Source organism: Macaca thibetana, chromosome 14, assembly GCF_024542745.1.
Source record: "Macaca thibetana thibetana isolate TM-01 chromosome 14, ASM2454274v1, whole genome shotgun sequence".
Classification (NCBI taxonomy): domain Eukaryota; kingdom Metazoa; phylum Chordata; class Mammalia; order Primates; family Cercopithecidae; genus Macaca; species Macaca thibetana.
Genome location: NC_065591.1, coordinates 55,709,815 through 55,735,910, shown reverse-complemented (window position 1 = coordinate 55,735,910; position 26,096 = coordinate 55,709,815). Strand labels below are relative to the sequence as shown.

Below are 26,096 nucleotides of genomic sequence, written 5' to 3'. Positions count from 1 at the left end.
CAAGGTCAGGAGATCGAGACTATCCTGGCGAACACGGAGAAACCCCGTCTCTACTAAAAATACAAAAAATTAGCCGGGCATGGTGGCAAGTGCCTATAGTACCAGTTATTTGGGAGGCTGAGGCAGGAGAATGGTATGAACCCGGGAGGCAGAGCTTGCAGTGAGCTGAGATCGCACCACTGCACTCCAGATCCTGGGTAACAAAGCGAGACTCCGTCTCAAAAAAAAAAAAAAAATTCCCTGAAGCAGAAAAATCTGCTGCTCAGACTTCAATGTCTCATGCCTAAAATTTTCACAAATTACTATATACTCTAGGTGGTGGAATGGACCCAGAATAGGTAAGGGACTTAAGCAATTTCAGACAAACAGCTTATTAGACAGTGGTAGGAGTGGCAGCACACGTGAGAATCTTGGCCTCAAGTCTCTTACCTAAACTCTGCAGAAGTGTGTCTGGAACCCAGAAGCTCATGCTAACATGTTCAGTATCCCTGGTTACTTCTTGAGCAAAGGGCAGTGATGACATTAGGAGAATGAAGGCACAAAGTGGGCCATGCTTTGTTTTATTCTTGAACCTTTAGTCCCATGTATGAATCCTGAGTGTTACCCTCCTGCGTGCTGTGCACTACAGAACGAACTTCAGTTCACAGTAAATGAGGGATGCTTTTTCTTAAGAAATAAATTTAATTCAAGGTGGTTAGTGAATGTGAGGCAATGTAATGCCTTCACGAAAGTTAAAATAGTCCAGTTACAAAAGAAGCACTGTGTATAGTCTCAAATAGCTGAAGGTACAATGGGGTCCATATTTTACAAAGTACAAAAAATTATTTCATATACAAAGAAAAATACAAATAATGTGCAAAAACCATTTTCACAGGTGGCAATTTATAAAATGGAAATGATAGAAAAGTCCTTCATTCTTAATTATCCCCGAATTTCTTATATATTAACACAGTTCTATTTCCTAGTGTGTAGACAATTTTAAATTTGAAATTCCGACATTTTTAATCTACAAAGACAATGTATTTTTATTTTTAAAAAAGGGAACCATTTCATTATTGAAATCTTATGAATGCATCAGTTAATTTATATTAAATTATAAGCAGGCTATCTGAAAAGCAAGGATATAGAAATCATATATACACATTTTTGAAATATTAGTTTAGTATTTAACATATTAACATTTCAAAACAAATGCAATGATCTAGCTACCTATGATGCCAGCTGGTGTCAGTGGCTGTAGCAAAGATGCTGTTTCTGTTTACCATGAGCAAACAGCATTTCTTGGGTCTTAAGCTAAACAAACACAAGTTATCAAAGTAAAGAAAATCTAAAGACAGTTCTTACTTTTCATGTGTAGAAGTGTAGTTTGGGTATCCAGTCATGCCACAGTGTGACTGTGGTCAACACAGCCCTTGTCACAGGTGTGTGTGGTCCTAAATAGCTGGCCTCTGTCTTTCCAACATCTTCACTTCATTGGGAGTTCAGTGCAAGTGTTTGTTTTGTGAGTTAGTGCATTCAGCTTTTTTTGCATGTTATTTTGAAAAAGAAACTGTCAGGAAGCAGAAGATACATAAGAACACAAGGCCCTGGATCCTCAGAGCACCTCTGGTCTAGAGAATTCAACGTTTTGGATAGAGAATTTAATGTTTTGGAAGTAGTGTTTTCCTGCATTGGGCTGGTCATTGTACCATTCCCTGGATAATCTTTTTCCATCAGAATAATGCTGTGTGCTTCCTCTTTGCCTGCTACTGAACAATGACATCTCTTGTTGTGAACCCCAGTGGCAGAGAAGGGACCATGGAAGCACCTTTTGGCAGCACCAGAGAACTGAGCATCTCAAAGGTCAGGCAGTACAAGTAGATGCCTCTCATAGGAAACCTAGTCTAGGTAGAATATGAGACAATCTTGGAGGGTTTTGATTTTTGCTTGTTAAACAGGTCTCCAAGCAAATTATGACCCTGGAGAACAAAAAAGGATCTATAGCTTTCATGAAGAAGGACCCAAGTAGGTGGTAGCCATTTTGCCTGGGTGAGGTTCACAGTTGGCTCAGGAGACATCTTCTGATCATTAACCACTAAGACCCTGTTAGAAAAATGTAGTGCAAGATATAGGGAGTGCATGGGGCTATTGACCAGACCTGTGTGAAACACCTATTCAGGTTAAGTAGATATAGCAACCCCTGCAAGAAGGGACTGGGCAGGAGAACCTCAGGCCCTGGGATAACGTGTTGTCAGCTCCTCAAGGATCCATGCTTTTTTTTTCTATCTGGCAGCATGAGTTCCTCTATTTCTTCGGCATAGGTTGACCATGGGCATCAGGCATCAGAGATACAGCTCTGGATCCTGTCCATCCATTGCTGGGCACTCTGTCCATCCTGCGCGCAGAAGTTATACACACGTTTGCTGGTCTTGAGCTACAAAACCAAATGACAGAGAACCAGAGATGAAGGGCAGGGCTGTTTTATAGATTTGGGTAAATGGTAAATCAGTCCCTGTGACCTTTCTTTTCCATACTGCCCCAGAACCTCCGTATGAATTTTTCTCCTCAACTACCATACTGTTACTGCCTTTACTTTTCTGGTCTCTAGAGTCATAGGGGATGTTGATAGAAGGGTACTGGCAGGAAAAGGAGACACACTGAGAGCGCCTTACTTTGCATTTTCTTAGTGTCTTCTTTGACTAAGGAGGAAGGGTCAGCAATGAATGATGCCTTTAACCTCTCCCATGCACTGCACCAATGCACTAAAGGTGAGGGAGCTCCTTGTGCTCCAGGGGGATGCCTGAGATTCATCCATACCATAAAGTTGGCCTTTGTGTCCCCTTTCTTCAGTTGGAGCCATATTGGAAGCCCACTGTCAGGAAAACGATCTCATGGCCTGAGCAGGGCAATAAAGGATGACCTATCTTCTTTATGAAGCCCTGCTTGACTCCAGGGACTACATAAGTCCCCTTCTATTATGTGGCCTATAAAGTGCCCCATAGCCCACGTGAGGGCTGCTGAAGATGTTAGGGTAGATACTTCTCATGTGCGCCTAAGGACAGTCTTTTGTGGGTGGTCAGGCATGAAGACCGCTGAATACTAGGGAAATAGCATCTGTTCTTGAAAGCAGGTAGTAACTGAACTAACAGCATTTAACAAGGAGTTCATCTGTTTCCATGTGTGGCTGGACTCCTTTTGCATAAAGCAGTATACAGCTTTTCTGAGACATACAGACAGGAAGAGAGGATAGCCTTGGGGTCAATAATGCTGAGTTCAAGCTCTGGAACAATTCCCATAGCCAAGGGGGTCTGTTATCCATCTGTAGTCACCACCAATTGCTCTGAGGGCTCCATCATTCTTGGAGACAGATAGAATGATGTGCAGGCAGAGCCAGAAAAAGAGAAGTAAGATCAACTTACATCAAAGAAAGCCTTGTCACTTGTGTGTTTTGGGGCTCCCATGCTGGGGCCAGCAGGGATGACCATTTCTACTTCAGCCAGATCAATGTGGCCTTTACAGCTCGTGTCCTCACCTGAGTCATAGTATCGCAGCTGCAACCAAAAGGATACAAGTGAGATATCAGAGACGCAGAAAGAGAAAATGGCATGGCTTTTCAAACTGTATTTGAATACCTTCCTCTGTACCTTGGTTATATATGCTAAACTATGCCTGGAAGAATACACAAAAAATTAATGTTACTTGTTGCTTCTAGGAAGAACTAGGTGGCTTGGAGAAAGCACTGAGGGAAAGACTTATGTACTGTTTAGAAATTGAACAAATAAATGTATTACATCTTAAAAAATAGAATTAAGGCTGGGCATGGTGGTTTGTGCCTGTAATCCCAGTACATTGGGAGGCCAAGATGGATGGATCACTTAAGCCTAGGAGTTCAACAGCAGGCTGGGCAATGTGGTGAAACCCTGTCTCTACAAAAACATACAAAAATTAGCCAGTCGTGGTGGTGCATGCCCGTAGTTCCAGCTACTCAGGAGGCTGAGGTGGGAGGATTGCTCGAGCCTGTGAGGTCAAGCTGCAGTAAGCTGAGATCCTGCCACTGTACTCCAGCCTGAGTAAGACCCTGTCTCAAAAAACAAAATAATAATAAAAAAGAAGTGAAGTAACAACTGTAAAAAGTATATGTAACATATAAAAAGGGGGCTAATGTTTAGTAATATACAGAATTCCCAGAAATTGATAAGAAAAAGATAAACAATCTAGTAGAAAAATGCTCAAAATATCTCAACAGGCGAGTCACAGAGAAATACAAATGACTTACAAATATTTGAAAAGATGATCAACTTCATTAATCAAAGAAAAGTAAATGACAATAAATGAGATTCCACTTTTGGATTGAGAAATATTAAAAATGGCTGATGATACCCAATAAGGTACTAGATCATCTCAAATACTGCCAGTGTGAATATAATTTGTTGGAAATTTTTTGGAGAACAAATTGGCAATATCAACTAAAATTTAGAATGCTTATGCCTATTGAAACATCTTTCCACGCTGGGCGCAGTGGCTCACGCCTGTAATCCCAACACTTTGGGAGGCTGAGGTGGGTGGATCACTTGAGGTCAGGAGTTTGAGACCAGCCTGACCAATATGGTAAAATCCCATCTCTACTAAAAATACAAAAATTAGCTGGGCATGGTGGGCACTAGTAATCCCAGCTACTGGGGAGGCTGAGGCAGGAGAATCGCTTGAACCCAGGAGGCAGAGGTTGCAGTGAGCCGAGAACGCACCACTGCACTCCAGCCTGGGTGACAAGAGTGAAACTCCATCTCAAAAAAAAAAAAAAAAAAAAAAGAAACACCTTTTCCACCTTTATAAAGTAGTCCTACAGAAATACTCCTATAAGCATGCAAAGAAAGATGTATGAAGAAGTTTCCTTCAGCTTTGTTTTATCAGCTAAACATTGGAAAAGACATATTTGTCTTTCAGTGCAGCAGTGAATACATTAAATGACAATTCATCAATAAAATGGAATACTATAGAGCTTTTCAAAAACAATATGGAAGATCTATATGAGTTCATACAGAACTCATATAGGAAAACCGTTCAAGACATTTTAAAGATCAAGTTGCCAACAGCATGTAGATAAAAAATGATTTTTGAAGAACACAATAAATAGCTTAGCGTTTGACTACACAGGGGATTTTGAGATCTGTATGAAATGTTTGAATGTGGTATAATAAGCATATATTGCCTTTTGGAATAATAAAAAAAGGAAAAAAAAATCATCCCAGCACTTTGGGAGGCCAAGGCGGGCAGATCACAAGGTCAGGAGATCGAGACCATCCTGGCTAACACAGTGAAACCCCGTACCCAGTCTCTACTAAAAATACAAAAAAATTAGCCGGGTGTGGTGGCGGGCGCCTGTAGTCCCAGCTACTTGGGAGGCTGAGCCAGGAGAATGGCGAGAACCCAGGAGGCGGAGCTTGCAGTGAGCCGAGACTGCACCACTGCACTCCAGCCTGGGCAACAGAGCGAGACTCTGCCTCAAAAAAAAAAAAAAGGAAAAATGTCAAAGAGACTGCTAGGGAATAAGCCTTATTGGGCCATAATCTGTGGATTTTACTCTCTAGTGTACATGGCAGGAAAGTAGTGCTTCTGACAATGTGGCTCTGGCCTGAGACTTTTCTCTCTCTCTCCTCTCAGGCATGGTATAAGCAGGGCTAAGTGGAAAAACTGTATCTTTCATGTTAAAGAAGTCCAGAAGACTGGTAAGAATGTAAGTATAATTTGATGTAATTGTAAATTATAGAAAAATTATGACGTTCTCCTACGTTATATTTATAAGTTTAATGGAACTTTTTTACACAGTGTAGGCTCTATGATTTCAGAATATAGCTCCCTAACAGGGCTTCCATTTGTATATTTGAACATAAATTATCTATATTGTCCCACAAAGACTCTGTAATCATTATGAAATTCCTTAAGTAGAGGAAAAGCTGGACCCCAAATATAGTCTTCATTTGGAAGGAGTCTTCTAGATGCAGGTCCAACCAAAGCACTGTATTATAGGAGTAACAGTTCAGGTTTTTCCTAACAGATTCCATTTTATAGTAAATGCATTGACAATCAAAATGTGTAACCCTCAGCCTCAAGGCTGAGTGGTCAATTCCAAGGTAGAGTAAGGCCTGCAGTCAGAACACAGGAGACCATGCAGCTCTCAGTAATGCAGGGTACAGAGCTGCTGGAGGTTTGGGTAGGAATTGCTCTCCCTTGAAATCACTGGAGTAAAGACTATGATGCTAAGGATTGCAGAGGCTGCTACAGGAATAGCTAAGAACCTAACAGTAGTCAAAAGATTTCTTGACATAGTCAGCAAGGTCCAGTCTAGTACTTGCCCACGGTGAATTCCAAGTTTGGGTGGGCACATCCCCTTCTGCCTCTTTTGGGGCCCCTTTGCTCCCCTGTTGCTGCCATCTTTGAAGGGTAACAGTGCCTTCTTTACTAACCAGTACAGCAATGGGCACAGAGGTGGTGTTCAATAAATGTTTGTAGAATAAATTAATGCCCTCCGTTTTGAATGGATGCTTTCTGCTGCAAGGACAAAGGTAACCTGTATTCTGAGGAGGGTTCACAGGCACAGGCTTATATGTGCATGTATGCAACAGGCTGAAAACCTTAGGAATCCCCTCACCTGGGTTTTAAGATCAGGCAGCAAGAGATATCTGAGCATTAAAAAAGAGTTCTATTGCTGTATGCTCTGGGCTCAACTGTTGCTGCCTCAGCCGCAAGTACCAGGCCGAGCTACTTGGGAAACTTCCTCGGAAGGCTATTGCCCTTACTCAGGGACATCTGGGGCCCTTGAGGAGCCTCCAGATTGCATATGAGAGGCACTAAAAAAGCAGTCTGTACATGAGGAATCTGTCTGCTAGAGCCACATAATAGCCGGGGACTGGGACTAGCCTAGACAGAAATAATTTCTTTTGGCTTTAAGAGTATTACCTGATGTTTTGTTACATCCAAAACAAACCAACGGGGCTTCCAACCTTTCAGCAAAGCCCCTCTTTTATAAAGTGTTCCCTCAAAGGACCTAGAAGAAATGATGACAGGAGAGTTAATTTTGATTTACACTTACGAAATGCTGTAAAGGGGAGGGGATGTCTGTTGTTTTTGTCAAGTCTCTATTTCCCCTAGATGATCCAAAAATGGCCAATAAGAGTTCTCCCTGGAATTTTGCTACTAGACCCCTGGGGAAAGACTGCTGCTTTCTGCTGGGATTACCACATCTGTGAGGCTTGGAATGATCAGTAGCCATCTTTTGTGCCATGTTGGGACTGACATAACACAGAAAGAGGGCAAAGCAGAGCCGGGAAACGGATAGAAGATACTGTGTGAGAAGCTAGCATACCCTTGACTGTCCTAGTTTATGTGAGTAAATTCCTTTTTGCTTCAGCTAGCATAAGCTGGATTTCTGATGTTTGCCACTGACAAAGTGCTGGCTAACACATATTCCCTCAAACGTTCTGGCAGACAGGAGATAAGAGCCATCAGGACTCAACTACAAATAACTACAACCTCTTGGCATTATTTTTAGTTGTAATTTTTTTTTTCTTTTCAAAGAGACATCTAAAACATTACAAAAGTTAAAGCAAATCCATTTCAAGTTTATAAAAGACTGTACTGCACAGGCCTAGCTTATTGAGGGGCCTGTGGTTTAGCCTCAGGTGGTGTGGGGAAGTCTTCAGCACACCGAGCAGGATTCAGCATGTCACCTGTTTTCCTCATTCTTGGACGTATACTGGCTATAGAGCGTGGCTGCTCTTCGCTCCACTCCATTGGATGGGGAGATGCTGGAATTCTGTTCCTCCCCCATGCTGCTGTCTGGGAGATGTAGCAGAGATCTCTTCTGATAGGAAGGTAGGTTGGTAGACACAATTCCTGGGGACCTCGACAGGTGTCTTTGGGACTGAAAAAGACAGGACAGGAGCTAGGAAACCTTTACAGACACTTAAGCCACTGACTGGAACATTTCATTTACAAATATTTATCTCAGGGAAAAAACTGGACGAATAAGCAATGATAATGTACAACACTATCAGTCCCAGAGTTAGTTATCATGGTAAAAAACTGGAAACAACCTACCCGTCCATTATTAGGGACATTAAACAAATTATGGCATTTCCATACAGTGGAATTCTAGACAGCCATTAAAAAATGATGTTGCGATGGCCAGGCGTGGTGGCTCACACATGTAATCCCAGCACTTTGGGAGGCCGAGGTGAATGGATCACTTGAGTCCAGGAGTTCGAGACCAGCCCGGGGAACATGAAGCCCCATTTCTACAAACAACATTTTAAAAATGAGCCGAGTATGGTGATGTGTGCCTGTAGTCCCAGCTACTTGGGATGATCACCAGAACCCGGGAGGTTGAGGCTATAGTGAGCCATGATCACACCACTGCACTCCAGCCTGGGCGACAGAGTGAGACCCTGTCTCAAAAAAAAAATCATCTTTTTTTTTTTTGAGATAAGGTCTCACTCTGTCGCCCAGGCTGGAGTGCAGTGGTGTGATCTTGGTTTACTACAACCTCTGCCTCCTGGGTTCAGCCTCCCGAGTAGCTGGGATTACAGGTGCACACCACCATGCCCAGCTAATTTTTTATATTTTTAGTAGAGACGGGGTTTCACTATGCTGGCCAGGCTGGTCTCAAACTCCTGCCCTCGTGGTTTGCCTGCCTCAGCCTGCCAAAGTGCTGGGATTACAGTGCGCCTGGCAGACATTGGTTTACACACAGTGACAGATGGAAGGACATGTATGCCAATGTGGAGTGAAAAAGCAGGTTTATTTTATTTATTTTATTTATTTTTTTTTTTTGAGATGGAGTCTCGCTCTGTCGCCGCCAGTGGTGCGATCTTGGCTCACTGCAAGCTCCACTTCCCAGGTTCACGCCATTCTCCCGCCTCAGCCTCCGGAGTAGCTGGGACTACAGGCGCCTGCCACCTCGCCCGGCTAATTTCTTTTTTTTTGTATTTTTAGTAGAGACAGGGTTTCACCATGTTAGCCAGGATGGTCTCGATCTCCTGACTTCGTGATCTGCCCGCCTCGGCCTCCCAAAGTGCTGGGATTACAGGCTTGAGCCACCGCTGCCGGCCGAAAAAGCAGGTTTAAAATAGTATGTCTAGTAAATCTCTTTTATATGTGAATTTGTATGGTAAAACAAGTTTGATAGCACAGTGGTTTACTTCTAGGCTATAAATTGTGGGTGATTCTCATCTTCTATTTTATAACTTTGTGTGTTCTTTCAAAAAAATGAACATTATTACTTTCATTATCAGAAAAAATCAATAAACTATTATTTTTCTAACAAAAAAGCATTAAGGCATCACCCACCTGTTGTCTGTCTGATAACAGCTCCTGAATTGCTATTTGAGGTTAAGAGATAGAGCCCCAGATGGTCTCTTTTTACCACAAAGGTTTTCTTCTACCTTCCATTCTTCTTGACCTTTCTGCAACATCTGACCTGCTGGCCTCTTCTTCCTGAACTGTTCTTCAGAACACTCATCTATCCTAATTTCCCTTCTGTTGCATTTGGAGCCAGTCTGATGTGGGTTCGATTGGTGGCTCTACCAGTTGCCACTGGATGATCTCTGTGCCTGTTCCTCACGTAGGAGAGGGAATACTATTCCCTCACAGTGGATTAAATAGGATGCGAAGGTGTGTACCATATTAGATCAGAAATAGGAAATGGGGTATGAGAAGCAGAAAACAGAGTATTTCGTTTATATATATATATATATAAAATTTTTTTTTTTTTGAGATGGAATCTTGTTCTGTCACCAAGCTGGAGTGTGGTGGTGCAATCTCGGCTCACTCACTGCAACCTCTGCCTCCCAAGTTCAAGCGATTCTCCTGCCTCAGCCTCCTGAGTAGCCAGGATTACAGACGCCCAGCTACTTTTTGTATTTTTAGTAGAGATGGGGTTTCACCATGTTGGCCAGGATAGTCTCGATCTCTTGACCTCATGATCTGCCTGCCTCGGCCTCCCAAAGTGCTGGGATTATAGGCGTGAGCCACCTTGCCCAATCGTTAAAATATTTTTATGATAAATGTTTCTTAAGTCAGAAACAGAAAAGGGATTGTGAACAACACAAAGTGGCATATTTTGTTGTTTTAAAATACTTTCTGTGGAGCAAACATGGTCTTGGCATTCCCCTCCTCCCTCATGTGGTAGAAGATCCGCTGAAACCACACAGGCAGTGAGACAGGAAAGAACCCAATAATTTCCCTTGGATTTGGGGTGCTGAGACATAAGTAGTATGTCACTGTGGTGAAGTGAGACACTCAGGAAGTATTCAGTCATTTGGAACTTTCTGCCCTGGACCCCCAGGACATGACCCCTCCCCTTTCCACCCTTCCTTCTGGCCATAAACCCAGCTGGGTCTTGTCACCTGTGGCAGTGGGCTCCACCTGACTTAGCACCCTCAGAAAACTCAGAAGTAGCTCTTAAGGGGCATTGCCAACTCACGCGATCTGTTCTTGGTTCTTCTTTAAGGTCCACAGTTACTCTTTCCCACAGCTGCTGCCACTTCTCAGGGGCTTGGTTCAATTTGTGCTCCAATTTTTCAATTTCCTGCAAAGAAATGAAAAGTTTTCTGATCAGTATTTCATAGAAATCAGGATGTGCCCCAAAGCCATACTGCTTCTGTACTAGGCCCAGATGAGCAGCATGGCCAGAGGGCAGTTAAGTGGTGGACATGGGTCTGAGAGGTCTCCCAGCCAGAAATAGTGGTGAGAGCTCTAGCTGGTGTGCCGCACTGTGGCGAAGATGGTTTATTAGGACCTATAACTAGGCCTTTTTGTACAGGATAGCTTACATACTAGAATGTGAAATATGTATCTCAGACATCTGCACCCTTGGGCAGCCCATGGGAAATCTGATAGCCAAAGCAAGAGGTCAAGCACTGGCCCATGGCCCAGCCCTAATAGCTGAGGTAGATGAGAAGCCAGTCCTTGACAGGAGGAACCCCTCAACTCTGATGATTCAAACCAGATGTGGAAAGAATAAGCCAAGAAATACCTAAGGAAACAGATATACGTTCTGACAGAGAAGCTGGAGATCAGGGCAGCTGCCTCTGTGACAGTATGACTACTGAAGCATACTCTTCCTGGTCAGGAAACCAGAGGGGGAAGACTCTTTAGGAAGTGTCTGGCCTATATCAGGGCTCAAAGCTATTCCTCAGGCTGGCTACTGCCAGGAGGGGTTGGTTCCGGAACATTCCTTGCAGAAGATGGTTGGCAGCACTCCCATCAGGCCACTGACCACCCACACTTCTGACCAGAGGAAGTAAAGCACCCACAAAAGCCACAGCCAAGGCCTAAGGCTGTTCAGGCAACTGAAACAGCTGGGAAGCTGCCTGAAGGAGTAAATTGCTCCATTTGCTTGATTGCTTCCTTGTAATGCTGGAAAATCATTTTTTTTTTTTCCTGAGAGTCTTGTCACCCAGGCTGGAGTGCAGTGGCCGGATCTCAGCTCACTGCAAGCTCCGCCTCCCAGGTTCACGCCATTCTCCTGCCTCAGCCTCCCGAGTAGCTGGGACTACAGGCGCCCGCCACCTCGCCCGGCTAGTTTTTTGTATTTTTAAGTAGAGACGAGGTTTCACCGTGTTAGCCAGGATGGTCTCGATCTCCTGACCTCGTGATATGCCCGTCTCGGCCTCCCAAAGTGCTGGGGAAAATCACTTTTATTGAGACTCTTTTCCAGTAGTGAAGCCTGGTTCCCCACTGATGATAGGAAGCAAATCTGGTTTCTTCATACACGGAGGGTGCTACCATAACCCTAGCCCAGAGTAAGCAGAGCCATGTTCAGAAGTTTGTAAACCATTCTTAACTTAGCCTGGTTCCTCTGGCCTCGTGCCTCCAGGGCCCCTGTTGCCCCAGGTGTGTGTCTACAGTTGACTTACACTGAAAAGGCTGGTGAGAGCATCGGGCTGAGTACAGCTGACATCATCATAGCATGGCCACACTGTTCTCCTCTGGCTCCGTGGCCCAGCTTCTCCAGCCAGGTCAGAGTCTTCGGAGGGGAAATGCTTGGGGGTTAGCATCATCCAGTCATAGGAAGGGCCTGTGGACAGGGTCTCTTCTATGTAGTAATCCCACTTCTTGAGGCTGGAGACATTTACATTGGGCTTTAGAGCCTGTTAAAACAGAAATACAGTTTCATCTTGACCCCAAAGTACCCCAAGCTCACTGTCAGGCAAACCCCTAACATTTGTAGAGTCCAGAGGAGGAAGAGTATGAATGGAGTTCAAATACCATATGTCTAAATCTTAATTTAAAAGTCATACATCAAGATAAATTATTAAATAAAACATCTTCCAATCCTCCCTCCTACACTGAGAAATGTAACTTCCTAATGACCTAGAAGGTCAAGTTCAATAGAGAATTCTTGGATTCCTCAGAATTTTATACTAACAAGTGGTGGCACTGGGAGAGCTGGCCCCAGCCCCCTGTCCTTGGCCTCTCTTCTTCTCCCACCCCTATCTTTATTCTAAGGGTCTTACATGAATGATTATGTATACCCCAGCCCAGAAAGTCAAACTCTGTCCACTCTGTCAAACCTGCTACTTTTTGCCATTCTTTGGGCCTTGGGGTCCATGTACTAACACAGGAGACTGACTTGGAGAAGTAGCCTGGTGAGCAGCCTGAATTTGGGCAAAGAATTCTGAAGTGCCAAGACAGAGCATGGTTTAGATGAAGGAGGGGCATCTAACCATGTACCTTTGGTTTCTTGTACTCCTCACCTCATGAGGAGGATGCAGCTGGAGGAAGGCCAGACTAGGGTTCTATGATTGGGACCCAGGGGAGGGACCTCTCTTGGCCCTAAGTAATGGTGGAACTGCTTATCAGACCAATCTGTTCCATTCCAGGGCGTGTGTTATGTAGATGTGCATGGTGGGGCACAGTTGCCTTGAGATATGTTATCCTTCTTGGGCTCAGCTCCAAACATCTCTGCTTCCTATAGGGGTCCTTCCATGGCTTTGGTACAGATAGACTTAAAGAAACTTTTTCTAAAGTATTTTAAGGTTTTTCAGCTTAGACCACCTGTTGATATTTCAAATTCTGTTAGTTCTTTCTTTCTGGGGAAAGTTGTCTTGCTTTGATTCTCTAGAAGTTTTCCCTTCTAGGTTTTGGGAGCCAGCTCTTAATTTTTGTGGCAAGAATTTAGGGAACAGTCTCCATTTGTGTCACAACCCAAAACTATAATATCTAAACTTTGACATAGCTTTTTGGTATGAAACCTAGTCCAATGTTTATAAAAAGCTTAAACAGCTTATATATGTTAAAAACTAAGGAAAACCTTAACACAAAATTTCAGAAAATGAAACATAAATGATTTCTTACTCTACCTCTATTTCCAATGGTGAATATAAATAATTAAAGAAAATGGGACTCCTCTTGTGCATTCTGTCAATACACTCCCAAATACAGATTCCCTTTTTGGCATGCTTTTCTCCTTTATCATCAAATAAAGTTCCTGTAAGTTAAAAAAAATCCAACAAAACAAAATTCAATAAATTTTAACACTTTGCAAAAAAAAAAGTATGATGCATGTAGCAGATAAAAAAGTGGAATTTTTTTATGGCTTTAAAAATAGCAACATTTGTGCAAAAACGTTAGAAAATAACTGCAAAGCTAAAGACAGGAATGAATTTCATAGCTATAGGCAAACAAATCCAGATGGAGGAAACATCCGATGAAGTTTGCCTCAGCAACCAGCAGTCTATCAATCATGACTCTTCCAACCCTCCTCCTGCATCTATATCTAGATTCAAAGAAGTCCATGCAGGAGGCGGTCTATAGTTTTCAAGAGAAAATGGAAGGACTTCAGAGTTGATTCGATGAAGCTCAGTAAAAACCATAATTTTATGTTTCTCTTTTAAGTTGTTGGCTGTTTATTATGAAGCCGTTTAAAGTGTTTTCTTGTTTAGGAGTTTATATATACCACAGATCATGGTTACTGAGACTCTAGATGACAGAAGGGTGTACTCTGTGTCCTTGGGTGATTTAAAAATAAAAACAGAACTTTTATACCTTTTTCAAATAGTCAATCTATTACTAACATGAGCCCACTTTGTTTTTAATAGGGAGGAAAATGTGTTGGGGTGAGGCAAAAAGTAGTTCTTTAAAAGGCCATGAAGGGTGTCTCAGCAGTGGTATCTTGCTTGGAATGAAGTGACTCAGTCAAAATCAACATGCATTTTACCAGTTTATATATATATAAAAAAAAATGTCTCAAGCCCCAGATGGCATGAAATTCATAATATGTGGGGCCCCTAAGACTAATTAACAGTTTCTTCTCTACCTTTTAACTGCAGGGTCCAGTGTAGTAGTTCTCAACCTTGGATGTACATTTGAAAAACCAAGGGCTTTAAAAAAATCCCAATGCCCAGGTCTCACCTCAGACCAATTAAATCGGAATCTCTGGGGATGGCCCGAGATATTAGTTATTTTAAAAGTTCAAGTGACTCCAATGTCCAAAGTTGCGACTGCTCTAGGGGTCGCAGTAAGATTTGGACAGCCACCTTGTATATTGCTCCATTTGGCGCCTTGAGGCATGGATTAGACTGAAAGGCTGTGTGGTAGTCAGCCCCAGTTGAAATAGGCTCTAAGCACCTTTGTAGACAGAAAGACAATGAGCTGAAAGCAGAAGAGGAGATGCAATACCTGGCCCTCTGTTCCTCAGGGCTATTGTAACACCTTGTAATTGGAACCAAGTCCAGTGGACTTTTCTTACAATATCCATATGGCTGGCTTAGGGCAACATGTACACATATAAGGAACATCTTAAAAACAGTCCAAATCAGACAGCTAGTGCCAAATACTATCACAGTCCAAATCAGACAGCTAGTGCCAAATACTATCAAATTACAACCCCATAATCCAGTATGTAATAATCAACATATTAAACTTTTAGGACACAGGATAATTCATTGTGTTTAAGTTTTTCTGCTAAAGATCTTAAAAGTTATGACTCAGCATGGTACGGTGGCTCACGCCTATAATCTCAGCACTTTGGGAGGCTGAGGCGGGCGGATCACTTGAGGTCAGGAGTTTGAGACCAGCCTGCCAACATGGTGAAATCTCTCTCTACTAAAAATACAAAAATCAGCCGGGCATGGTGGCGGGCACCTGTAATCCCAGCTACTCGGGAGGCTGAGGCAGGAGAATCACTTGAACCCAGGAGGTGGAGGCTGCAGTGAGCTGAGATTGTACCACTGCACTCCAGCCTGGCAACAATGTGAGACTCCAGCTCAAGGAAAAAAAAAAAAATTATGACTGATGAATTCTACCAGCAGTGGTTGAGATTACTTACTTTATCATCTTGGCATATAGAGGGTAGCTACCACAGCTGTTCCTAAACAAGGTTTCACTGTAGACTTGATAACGAGTGCATCTACCAGCACACAAGAAGGAACCGACCTCAAGTAGGCAACCTAGCCTGGACTAGGGACACAAAACCAGGCTTCTTTGATGCTGATTAGATAGGTGGCCTAACATCCAGAGAGGAGGCTGGGTAGATGATTTCTACTGAGCCTTCGGCAATGACATTCTAGGATTTGAAATGCATGTTTATTTGTTGTTGTTTTTGAAACAGGGTTTCAACCCTGTCACCCAGGCTGGAGTGCGGTGGTGTGATCTTGGCTCACTGCAGACTTGACCTCCTGGGCTCAAGTGATCCTCCCACCGCAGACTCCTGAACAGCTGAGACTACAGGAGTATGCCACCACACCCAGCTATTTTTTGTGCGTTTCTTTTTCTTTTTTTTTTTTTTGAAGAGATGGGGTTTTGCCATGTTGCCCAGGTTGGTCTTGAATTCCCTGGGGCTCAAACAATCTGCCCACCTCAGCCTCTCAAAGTGCTAGGATTATAGGTGTGAGCCATTGCACCCAGCCTGTGTTTTTGAGTTTTAAGAGGAAACGTGTTTCATAGGATGGAAATGCTTATATTTTCCAATAATCATGATAATCTTCCAATATATACCAAATGTATCCTTTTATCTGCATCATTTTATTTAATCTTTTCAACAGCCCTGTGTGATAGGCAGGGCTATTTAGTTTTTCAGATGCGGAAACAGATGAAGTAATTTACCCAAAGTTACTGACATTTTCTGACTCTTGATCTATGGCTCTACCTGTGGGACCAGTGGTGGGTCTCAGACTTGGCAGCATAATGGGCTCACCTGGGGAGTTTTTATTTTTTATTCTTTATTTTTGAGACAGGGTCTCACTCTGTCACCCAGGCTGGACACTGCAACCTCTGCCTCCTGGGGTCAAGAAATTCTTGTGCTTCAGCCTCCCAAATAGCTGGGATTATAGGCACATGCCACCACGCCTGGCTAATTTTTGTATTTTTAGTAGAGATGAGGTTTTGCCATGTTGGCCAGACTGGTCTGGAATTCCTGGCCTCAAGCAATTCACCCACCTTGGCCTCCCAGAGTGCTGGGATTATAGGCGTGAGCCACCGTGCCTGGCCTTACCTGGGGAGTTTTAAAAGCTCTTGATGCCTGGGCCTTACCATCACAGATTCTGATTTCAGTGGTTGGGGATGTTGCCTGGACCTTAGAAGTTTTAAAAGCTCCGCAGGTGATTATAATGTTCAGTCAAGTCTGAGAACCACTGCACTAGACCTTGTTGCTTCTCTAATGAAGAGAACAGTCATCTGCTATAGGAGAAGCCTTGGTCTTTGGCCACATCTGCATGCTGCTAAGGTAATTTGCTGATCAGCTTAATTCAGCAAAACAAACTGCTTTGTTAAAAAACCAAAAACCTAGCCTGGGCAACATGACAGAACCCTATGTCTACAAAAAATAAAAAAATTATGTGGGCATGGGGGCACGTGCCTGTGGTCCCAGCTACTCAGGAGGCTGAGGTGGGAGGATGGCTTGCGTTCCAGAGGCAGAGGCTGCAGTGAGCCGAGATCCTGCCACTACTGCACTCCAGCCTGGGAGACAGAGCGAGACCCTGCCTCAAAAACAAAACAAAACAAAACAAAATAACCCCCCCACCCCACAAAACAAAAAAACAAACCCCCAAAAAACACAACTACTCCAGGGAGGCAAATACCTGCGTTTTACTCCCACCAATATTTGTACATGTTGTTCCTTTCAGTGATAAAGCTGAGTGACATGGTGACCCCTGTAGGTATAGGTCAGTCCACTTAAGACCAGACCTGGCCAGGCGCGGTGGCTCATGCCTGTAATCCAGCACTTTGGGCGGCTAAGGCAGGCAGACTGCTTGAGGCCTGGAATTCAAGACCAGCCTGGCCAACATGGTGAAACCTTGTCTCTACTAAAAATACAAAAATTAGCTGCGCATGGTGGCACGGGCCTTAATCCCAGCTACTCGGGAGGCTGAGGCAGGAGAATTGCTTGAACCTGGGAGACAGAGGTTGCAGTGAGCCAAGATTGCACCAATGTACTCTAGCCTTGGAGACAGAGTAAGTGAGACTCAATCTCAATAAAAAAGGAAAAAAAAAAAAAGATCAGGCCTGGGGCAATTGTAACCAACTATACTTACTATCTTCCCAATAAGCAGTATGCAGATGCTTTAGAAATTAAGGTTTCTGATTGTGATGTGAAGAATAACAATTCCATGAGTTAACAAAGGACTGGAAGTATAAATAGGATGGGAAATGGTCTCACCAGTGCTCTTTACCTTATCAAAAGTATGAAATATCATACTAGACAATTTCAATAGGATGCCCTGGAAAGCAGTATTTCCTGATTTCAGATTTCAAACTGAGAACATCAGTAAATATTTGTTTGGAATTAAGAGTTCTCTTTATGATATTGAGTGCATATAATACATTGAACAGGGCTGATTTTTGTTTGCTTGTCTTAACAAAAATAGTCATGTGTTTCCTTTCCCCCTGTAACAGTTACAAAAGAATGTAAAATCCCCTTGGGAAATGTTTTTACCAGGGCTGACTTTCAGAATCTACTCATTACAACTATCACTGCTATTAAAAAAATAGTTCATCACTATCATTAATAATGCTAGCGATGTCTAAAATTTACTGAGTGCTTACTATGCGGTAGTGACTGTGCTAAGAGGCTAAGTGACTGTGTGAAGAGTTCACAACTATTTTCTCATGTGATCATCATGGCCCTGACAGGTGGGATAGTATCACTGTCCTCGTTTTAAAGATGAGGAAACTGAGGCTCAGAGAGGCATTTAACCCCTCCCCAAAATACTCAGTTGGTGCTGGGATTTTACCCTGGTCTGTTTCGTCCAGACCACAGTGTCTTAGCTGCTATTCAAGCTGTCTCCAAGGGCAGGCACCCTTCCTACCAGAGTGCATCAGGATTGGAAAAACTATGAGTCAAAGTTCCTTCTCAAACAGTGTGATCACTTTGAGGTATCACAATAATAAACATTTTAATTTTACAAAGATGCTATAGGAATGACCGCCTGCTAAGAGCTAACATGGTACATAATTTCAGAATTTGGCCACTTATCCACTCTACATTCATAGTTCAGAGTTAAACCTTAACTCAGCTTGTCACTCTTGGGAGTAGTTACATTATTAGAATTTTCATTAAAAACATGCAGAACCAACAAAAAAGATGAAACAAGGGCATACAAACACATACCGTGCTCTAATCTTTCATAGTCTGAATCCAGGAGAAATGTTTTAAAGCGATTAGACACATAGTGGAAAGCCAAGAACTTTAAGTAATAGAGATTGAATTCAAACTCAGTTGGATACTGGTTGTGAACCTGAAACACACAAGGCAAAGAATAGAGTAAGAATCAAACAGACAAAAAGGGATGCCAGGCCACTGAAGGCTCAACTGAAACATGCAGGAGACCATTCAGTCATTCACTCAACAAATACCTGAATCCCTACCATGAGTAGAGATGGGAAGGGAACCAGCTTTTCCAAGTACTTACTATGTGCCAGACACCAGACGAGGTTTTTTGGGTTTTTTTTTTTTTTAATAAACATAATCTCATTTAATCTCTATGTATAGCAAGAGAGGCATTATTATCTCCACTTTACAATTGAGAAAGCAAAGGATCAGCGAGATTAAGACATTTACCCGATGATATTAAACAGTAATTAGCGAGCCCAAATTTAACCCTGGCTTATTAGGCTCCAAAGTCTCTACCCCACTCACTACATTATACTGTGCTTGGCACGTGATAGATATATATTAAATTATGGTTCTTGCTTTCCAGGTAACTGTGGTGTAATAGTGTGACATACAACAAGGAAAGCTATTCCTACAGAAGTTTAGCAATGAAAAGGATTGAGAAGAGAAGGTGGTGGCTTAAGGGGACAGCAAGAGATGTTTTGTGGTCAAAAGAAATGTGTGTGTGTCTGAAGGCAATCCAGAAGGAGCCAACAGAACACATTTTAGAAAAATTTGTTAGCTAATAACTAAGATAATAAGATCCTAGGAAAGCAAGAATGAATGAGGCTTGGGCCCAGATTTAGGGAACAGCTTTGGAAACAGGGAGGGCTGAAAGGTAGGCAAGAGAAAGACAGTTCAAGTGCCAAGGGAAAAGGCAGGAGCTAATACCTTTTAGCTCTAATTTTTCATCAGTAAATTAGGCAGTGAGGTCACTGGGCACAGGAAAAGGAATGAGTGAATGACATGGGAGGTAGAAGGCTGGGCAAAGCTTAGAATGGTCATTGAGCCATAGCATGCTTTAGGCAAACCGTATACAGACTGTGGAGCCATCTCACGTTGGCAGAGGGTAGGCTGATGATCCTGTGAAACTCCCCAGCCCGCCTCGCAATCTCACCTCTATATTGCTCAAACAATCTCTCATGACCAGCTAGAAAATTTTGTTTGGTTGAAATAAGTTCCAGTCATAACTGCACTTGCTTAAAACCTGGTTCAAATGAACACTAAGGCAAGCTGTCTAAAGTCAGCGTTCTCCTCCAAGTTTAATTTGGCAATACAGCCCTGTAGTCAGTCAGCTGGGTCAGCCAGAGTGAGCAGGCATGTGTGTAGTATGTTGACTGTCCAGTGGACCAATGGGAATTTAAAGTTATGATCTGGACATTGATTTATCAAAATTTATCATCTGGTTAGGAACCTGGTTTTCTGTGATGATTAAAGGGCTTTTTTTCCTACATTTTCTTATTGGCTTTTTAATTGAACTAAAATTTTAGCTTGTAAGTAATGCAAAATAAAATGGATTTTAGGAAGATGCATTAAAAAAGTTTGACTCCTATGCAGTAGGCCTGCAAACCATGAAACTGCTTCCTTGATGTGAGCCAATGCCTTCCTGTTGCATCAGATCCCCACAGGACAGCAGAGCTTTCCATGGGACATGGTTCTGAATAGCTAGGTAGTGTGCCATACTCCAGGTTTTTAGAACTGCAAGCATTTGTATTAAGTATGAGTTTTCTCCTCAGTGAAAATGAAGGGATAAGAAATCATGGGTTTCCTATGATCATGTAATATGAGCAACTAATTATAAAAACTGGCTGGGCACGGTGGCTCACTCCTGTAATCCCAGCACCTTTGGGAGGCCAAGGTGGAAGGATCTCTTGAGGCCAGGAGTTTGAGACCAACTTGGGCAACACAGTGAGACCTTTTCTCTACAAAAATTAAAACCATTAATCAGGTGTGGTGGCACGTGCCTGTAGCCCCAGCTATTCAGGAGGCGGAGGAGGAGGATCGCTTGAGTCCAGGAGTTTGAAGCTGCAGTGGAGCCGTAATTGTGCCACTATACTCCAGCCTGGGTGACACAGTGAGACCCTGTCTCTGAATGAATGAATGAAAAAATGATAAAGGCTAAACTTGAATAGTTTATAGTTACAATAAAACAAGCAGATCTGACACATAATTAAGGATCAATATTAAAAAATACCTTTTATTTCCTTGTTTTGTTAGCCTTCTATGTGTGTCTCAGTAGTCAACCATGTCCCTTAATACAGCAATTCTCATTCAAATGCTTGCCCCTACTAATACTTATGCACAGCAAAGAAGGCCCTGGGTTTGACTCTCCACTAGGCCTGGTTCTCTGGCCTTCCTGGCTCCTTCCTTAAGCATTGCTCAGACCTCAAGTTTCCCCCTCAACCTGTCCTGTAATGCCATACAGAGCTCTCCAGTCTGAGCTGTGGCTTTGGAATCAACAGCCCCACCCCAAGGGGCCAGTGATGGACAGGGGGGTGACTCAGATTGTGGGTGCTGGTACAGAAGAAGGGGACAGGGAAACTGAGGATGGAACTTGGTTCCCTACCATCTGAGTCCGGGGAGGAGAAATCTGCAGTGTGCTCAGGCAGGGTGAGCTCCAAGGGCAACTGCCCCAACAGCCCTTGGAATAAATCTTCAGTAGTCACAGGTCAGCCCCTCGCTCACTGTTTCCAGGGAAGGAAGAGTTCTTTCCACTGATCCAGTCTATAATATGTTCTAAAATCTCTTTTAAAAATCTTTATTAAAGCCTCAAGGGCCAGGCACAGTTGCTCACGCCTGTAATCCCAGCACTTTGGGAGGCTGAGGCGGGTGGATCACGAGGTCAGGAGATAGAGACCATCCTGGCTAACATGGTGAAACCCTCTCTACTAAAAATACAAAAACAAAACTAGCCGGGTGTGGTAGGGGGTGCCTCTGGTCCCAGCTGCTCAGGAGGCTGAGGCGAGAGAATGGCTTCAACCTGGGAGGCAGAGCTTGCAGTGAGCCAAGATTGCGCCACTGCACTCCAGCCTGGGCGACGAAGCGAGACTCTGTCTCAAAAAAAAAAAAAAAAACTCTTTATTAAAGCCTCAAAACAACATTTCTCTCAATGACTGTTCTCCACAGAAACCACATGCCTCATACATACTTGTATCTTTTCTTGATTATTCTGATATTTAATCTACTCAGGAATACAATTTTGAAGAACTACTTCTGAGGTAAAAGTAGAATGGAAATGATAATAAATATGATCTTAAGTTGAACTTACAGGCATTTCAGAGAGATCATAGACTCAGATTAAAAGTGAAATTTCTTTACAAGTCAAAAAATGCTTTCATAGCCCAGTATATTGGCCTCACTACAAGCCCTCTACAATTATGCTAGAAAGGTTAGACAATTTTCCAAGGCCTCTTGCACCCACTCCACTGGGACAGGAATGGGTGCTTGGGGAGAGCATCAAGGTGTATACACCTGGGGACACTATGCTTGTGTCCTCCTGTGTGCCACAGGAGCACATCCAGTTGCTGTTTGGGGTTGAAAAACAATCTGCCCCCAAACTGGGGTTAATGATCAGGTCTACTGAAGTGGAAGAGAAGATGCTGAGCAATTTGTTTTACTCTTCAGCAATAAAGTAACAAGCATGTAAGCATTTCTTTGGTGGAAAAGAAAAGTCAGACCTCAAGACTGGGTTGATTAGTACCTAGATACTATGTTTAGAATCTGACATTAAGAAAAATAAGGAATTTTCTGAGATGTCTTTCTTCCATCATGTATGAAGAAATGAGGAGATGGCTGAACTCTTACTGGTGCTTAGATTTCTAGGAAGCAAGTAAAATCATACTTTCTCCATTGAGTCCTGCACCCCAGTGACACAGTTTGTCCACTTCATTGGCTTCTTTTCCTCTTTGCCAATGGAACTCACCTAGACTCTTGTGATTTTAATTTGCATTTTCTAATGAAGAGTGATGTCAAGTATCTTTTCATGTGCTTATTTGTATATCTTTGGTGAAATCAGTACAAATGTTTTGCCCATTTAAAAAAATAAGTTGTTGGCTGGCACAGTGGCTCATGCCTATAATTCCAGCACTCTGGGAGGCTGAGGTGGGTGGATCACTTGAGGTCAGGAGTTTGAGACCAGCCTGGCCAATATGGCAAAACACCATTTCTGCTAAAAATACAAAAATTAGCCGGGCGTAGTGGTGCACACTTGTAATCCGAGCTATTTGGGAGGCTGAGGTGAAAGGATTGCTTGAACCTGGGAGGTGGGGTTGCAGTGAGCCAAGATTTTGCCACTGCACTCCAGCCTGGGGGAAAGAGCAAGACTCCATCTCAAATTTAAAAAAGGTTGTTTTCTTATTATTGAATTTTAAGGTTTCTTTATGTATTCTAGATAAATTCTTCAGCAAATATATGGTTTACACATATTTTCTCCCACTGTGTGATTTGTCTTTTCATTTGTTTAACAGGGATTTAAAAAAAAATTATTTATTGCTTTTTTTAAGAGGTGGGGTCTTGCTGTGTTGCCCAGGCTGGTCTTGAACTCCTGGGCTCAACTGATCCCACCTTGGCCTCCCAAAATGCTGGGATTATAGGCGTGAGCCACCATACCCGGGATCAGCCTTATAATAAGGATCAGCCTTATAATATCTGTAGAATCTGTAGTGACGTCATCTTTCTCATTTCCAGTGTTAGTAATTTGTGCCTTTTTTTTCTCAAGCAGTCTAGCTAGAGGTTTATCTCTAGCTATATCAACAAATATTTATATCAATAAATATTCCCAAAGAACAGCTTTTGGTTTCATTAGTTTTCTTTATTGTTGGCCACAAGATTTTGGGGGCCTAAAGGCAATGTGCTTCAAATAAATGTAGCTTTATTATATTATATAGAATTGGGAATGATAGGTATTTCAGCTAGTAAATTAATTCTGTGTCAGCATTTCCCTAAGTATGGTGATGAACAGAGTTTTAGACTTCTCACAGGCATCATCTGGATTTTGTTGTTCAAAATAATTTTGTATTTATTTTGTTGCAGGTTAAAAGGTAGATAGATTTAAAAGACTAAACTGCATGAAGCATTTTAGTTTTGTTTTTCCGTTATGGAGTGAAACTTGCCAACTTCACTTATTTACACGAAGAGAATCTGAAATGGAATTTGGAGCAACATGAATTTATAGGGTCTTGTTTTTTGCCCATGTGCCATTAAGTACTTTGTAAAATTTAAAGGCCCATAAAAATAAGCTATGACTCAAATCCCTGGAAAGATCAACATTTTGGAAATAAAATTTAATACATTAAAACTGGATTCTGCTTTCAGAATTATAAATATTGAGCTATAAGAGACACTATACATCAACACGTGAAAAACTGTGGATAGGGTTAAACAGACCCTAGAGCAGTATGTACCTAATATTAATTTTTGTATTCACAGATTAAGATTTAACAAACATTAATTGTGTACTTTGTGTTATATCCTTCCATATTATATGGCCTTAAATATTAAGCTTTGATGCAAAATTGCCTTGTTATAAAACAGATTGGATTATGTTCATTTTTGCCAGTTTGCAGTTGAATAGGAAGCAGACAGCAGAAACTCTTGAATATACCAAGAATCCATCAGCTACAGCTATTTTGCCAATATTAATGGATAAATTTTAGAATAACCAACCTGTGTGCGGGCAGCTTAGCAGCTCACATATGTGCTCACAAGGAAGGCTCATATCTTCAAAAGGCAAATAGCTTTTCTCTTTGGGGTCGGACCTAGCATAGTGCTATCATAAGGTAACCATGAGGAGAATCACATAGAGCCAGACCAGACTGAATCAATTTACAATTTGAATAAACTTTGAAATCAAAGTCAAAAATCCTGAAAAAGTTCTAAGATGCCCTCAAAGATTTACTCTAATGCCAGAATAAAGGGGATGCTTTCTTCATGTTTTTATTCATACTATTCATATGGTTTTCTCTTGGTATTATATTTTTAAAAGAAATTTTACATAAAAATTTAATCCTTGTATATTGGATTTTTTAAAAATTTGGCTCAACTATTTTAAGAAAAGGAAGTCCTGTAATGATATCATTTGAACTAAGCCAATTTGTTTTAGAAGCAAAAAATCTGCCAGATGTTGCTATTATGAAACAGTGAGCTAGCATTTATAATTCATTTGACACCTGGATATACTGGCATAAACAATGGCTTTTTATACAATGAGGCAGTTCTAATTTAAGATCAGTGCTTCATCTGTTTTCTTGTAACTTTATTAGTACTAATGGACAAGTCTAGGCATATGTCCATGGACTGCCTTTTGGCATTCAATGTTAGAAATGGTTAGTAAGCAGGGAACATATTCCATCTGGGAAAGCTTCACTTGCTGCTGTGTAATTTTGAACCTATTTTTTTGATGTTCTTGGGCCTAGCCGGGTTGTGTGTCCCTGAGAGACTGAGGGCCGCACTAATTCGAATTATCTGGTAAAAGCCAGAGTCATGTAAAGCACTAGTGTTCACTTGAAAGGCATTCAAAGAAGGCATTTTCTAATGCCTAAAACCGTATGTCAAAGATGATGAAACACTACCTTATAATTAAGTCAGCAAGAGTCAGAAAAACTATTTGTTAACTATAGTCTTCTTAGATTCCTCTGTTTTTGAGTGAATAAACAATCCCTTTTCAGCACAAAATAATTTGCATCACCAAAGCTGATACCTCTGGTAGCCAAGCATGCTTTACTTACTGCAATTAAGGTCATATGCTTGCTTTGCTATGACTTGTCTGCACTTAGGTTATTACGTATGAGGTATTAAGTGAAAGGAGGATTAAGGCAAATTCTTAAAAATTTATGTTTTAATTTTAAAAATTTTACTTTGGCACAGCCAGATTTGAAATCATACTAATAGGGTCTCTAGATCCTGAACAATGCTACTTTTTACAGTTTGTGAAGCTTTCACCTACAAATAATCGAACTTTAATTAAAAGTTAACTTCTGTTTTTGATTTCACAATCAACTGGTTTATACAGAACATTTGAATTTTAACTCTTTACTTGAAAAAGAAACCCAAATGAATCTTAAATTCAGCTGATTAGTAAATAAAACAGCAGAAATTAAACATATACCCCAAATTGTTTTAATTAACTTAGCATTTTGTAGTTTTAGCATCTATTGTAATGTATTCTAAAGATAATGGGAATGTAAGTTATGCTACATCTTAGTGTATGTTAAATTGCTTTAATCATACCGCTTAAGGGATACTCACAGAATATAGGTTACCTTCCAGCATCTAGACCTCTCCCACTCCTCCCGCCCTGAGCCCCATTCCCAATAATAAAATAGAAGAATTTCATTCCAAGTAAGGATTATTGTACTTGGGAGATAATGATGCTCCCATCTTTGAGGATAGCATGTCTTACATGGGAACCTCCTTTCTCTTACTGATTGTGGGTGGATTATTTTGCTGACCCTAGTGTTTAGGTGTACAG

General features: G+C 41.9%; 1 protein-coding gene across 1 annotated transcript in view; it reads right to left on the bottom strand.

The window, feature by feature from the left end:
• Positions 1-658: 658 nt before the first annotated feature.
• SBF2 (SET binding factor 2) overlaps positions 659-26,096 on the bottom strand; it is a 589,674-nt gene continuing 564,236 nt past the window's right edge. Inside the window, exons 35-42 of the mRNA XM_050757377.1 lie at positions 18,587-18,713; positions 13,341-13,468; positions 11,895-12,128; positions 10,460-10,564; positions 7,707-7,900; positions 6,937-7,024; positions 3,399-3,530; positions 659-2,413 (exon numbers count right to left, since the gene is read on the bottom strand). Coding sequence (XP_050613334.1) covers positions 2,315-2,413; positions 3,399-3,530; positions 6,937-7,024; positions 7,707-7,900; positions 10,460-10,564; positions 11,895-12,128; positions 13,341-13,468; positions 18,587-18,713 — 1,107 coding nt within the window. The 3' untranslated portion in view covers positions 659-2,314. The remainder of the gene's footprint in view (positions 2,414-3,398; positions 3,531-6,936; positions 7,025-7,706; positions 7,901-10,459; positions 10,565-11,894; positions 12,129-13,340; positions 13,469-18,586; positions 18,714-26,096) is intronic.